Source organism: Acyrthosiphon pisum, chromosome A2 (assembly GCF_005508785.2).
Source record: "Acyrthosiphon pisum isolate AL4f chromosome A2, pea_aphid_22Mar2018_4r6ur, whole genome shotgun sequence".
In the NCBI taxonomy this organism is placed as follows: domain Eukaryota; kingdom Metazoa; phylum Arthropoda; class Insecta; order Hemiptera; family Aphididae; genus Acyrthosiphon; species Acyrthosiphon pisum.
The window spans coordinates 31834939-31836582 of NC_042495.1; the positions used below are offsets into that span (position 1 = coordinate 31834939).

General features: G+C 34.0%; 1 protein-coding gene across 1 annotated transcript in view; it reads left to right on the forward strand.

Moving 5' to 3' along the window:
- The first annotated feature begins 613 nt into the window (after nt 1-613).
- LOC100569806 (peroxidasin homolog) overlaps nt 614-1644 on the forward strand; it is a 15075-nt gene continuing 14044 nt past the window's right edge. The window contains exon 1 of the mRNA XM_016804447.2: nt 614-1012. Coding sequence (XP_016659936.1) covers nt 795-1012 — 218 coding nt within the window. The 5' untranslated portion in view covers nt 614-794. The remainder of the gene's footprint in view (nt 1013-1644) is intronic.

Below are 1644 nucleotides of genomic sequence, written 5' to 3' on the forward strand. Positions count from 1 at the left end.
ATCGTCATTCGCAAATCATTTTATTATCGCTTTTAATAATCTATGAAGTAAGAAGTTTTATGGTAATTACGATTTTATGAAAAAGTGGTGATGTAATTAATAAAATAATAATTATGCTGATGGAGTGGCTGAACGGGACTAAGGCGTTGGTTGCAATGCGCATCGTCGCCGGTTCGAATCTCGATCACAGGTGGCACTTCTTTCAGGGCAGACATCTGTCAGGAGAGAGAGACCATGGGAGATCTCCCTACCGGGCATAGCAGATACCTAAGGGTGACCAAATCTAAAATTCTGCAAAAAACAAACACACACTAGTAAACAAATGTACAGTACCATACGCAAATGAGCTTAGTAGTTGAAGCCTTAACCATAGTAAAATAATTTAAAAAAATAATAATATTTCTATTATATCAACGTATACCTATAATTTTATATAAAATATTATTTTTAGTGTGAAAACAATTTTAAAATGTAATTTATGCATATTATATAGATATTATTATAATATACATTGTGATGTTATTTTATATTAAAAATAAAAATTATATGTAATATGTTAAATTTAATATAATAAAAATTTTTCAATTTTTCACGTACCACCTTGTGCACTCGTACACTTTTCCTGTTTTCCAATTTTTTCCCTCAGAGAGTGGCATTATTCAATGACAAAAAAAACACGTTAGAAACACAGATCGCGCTCTCGCCGAACCCGTTCGGTATTGTACCTATAGTTTTTATTACGATACGCAGTGGCAAGTGCGATTGTGTATTGTGCTTTGCGAACAGTCCGAGCGATGACTCGGTTGATCTATCAACACGCCGCTGCCGCCGCCACTGCTTTACGGAGGACTATGGTGCTACTACTTTTGCTGTTGATGTTCTCCTTGTCGTTGTTTCCATCGGTCACTGCCGAGTGCCCGGACAGATGCATGTGCCAATATGGGGGGGTCGACTGCTATAAACTGAAACTGGATCGGATTCCCGACCGCATACCTCCGGACACCAAAGAGCTGTAAGTCGACTATACGGAACATAATACCAACGTTAAAAAGCCGGGTGTCAAGTTTTAAAATGTACTTGGAAATTTACTTTGCCCGAGTATTGCGAAATTTAATTTATCAATAATTGTGTTAACGTCAGTGGAATTTTTGTGTTTGCAAGGTGGGCATTATCCGGTTTTGTTATTTAACGCCTATTAAATTGTATTTAAATGTGAACTATATTTTTATATAATAATATTAATTTTAATCTAAATCAAATTAATTAAATTAAAAAAATAATTCCCCCCGTTTCCCCCACTACTGAAGACTGCTCAAATACGTCACTGTGTTATGATTGGGGACCGGATTTATATGCAAATACATATATGTATTGGAATAAGCTTTTTGAAATCTGATGAAAATTGTCCCCGATTTAGATCACTCTTATTAAAATAACACCAATTTTATTTTGCATATTTCAACGTTTTTAACTATTCAATACATATTGAATGCATATTTGTAGCTTTAAAGTGCATATTATTATTTTTAACACATATATTCGTTTTTCTACGTATTTTCACGTTCACGTTCACATAATATCGATAAAATTGACACCAGTCGTTATTTCCAAAGATAAGATTACATACTTCATATAGTCATATGC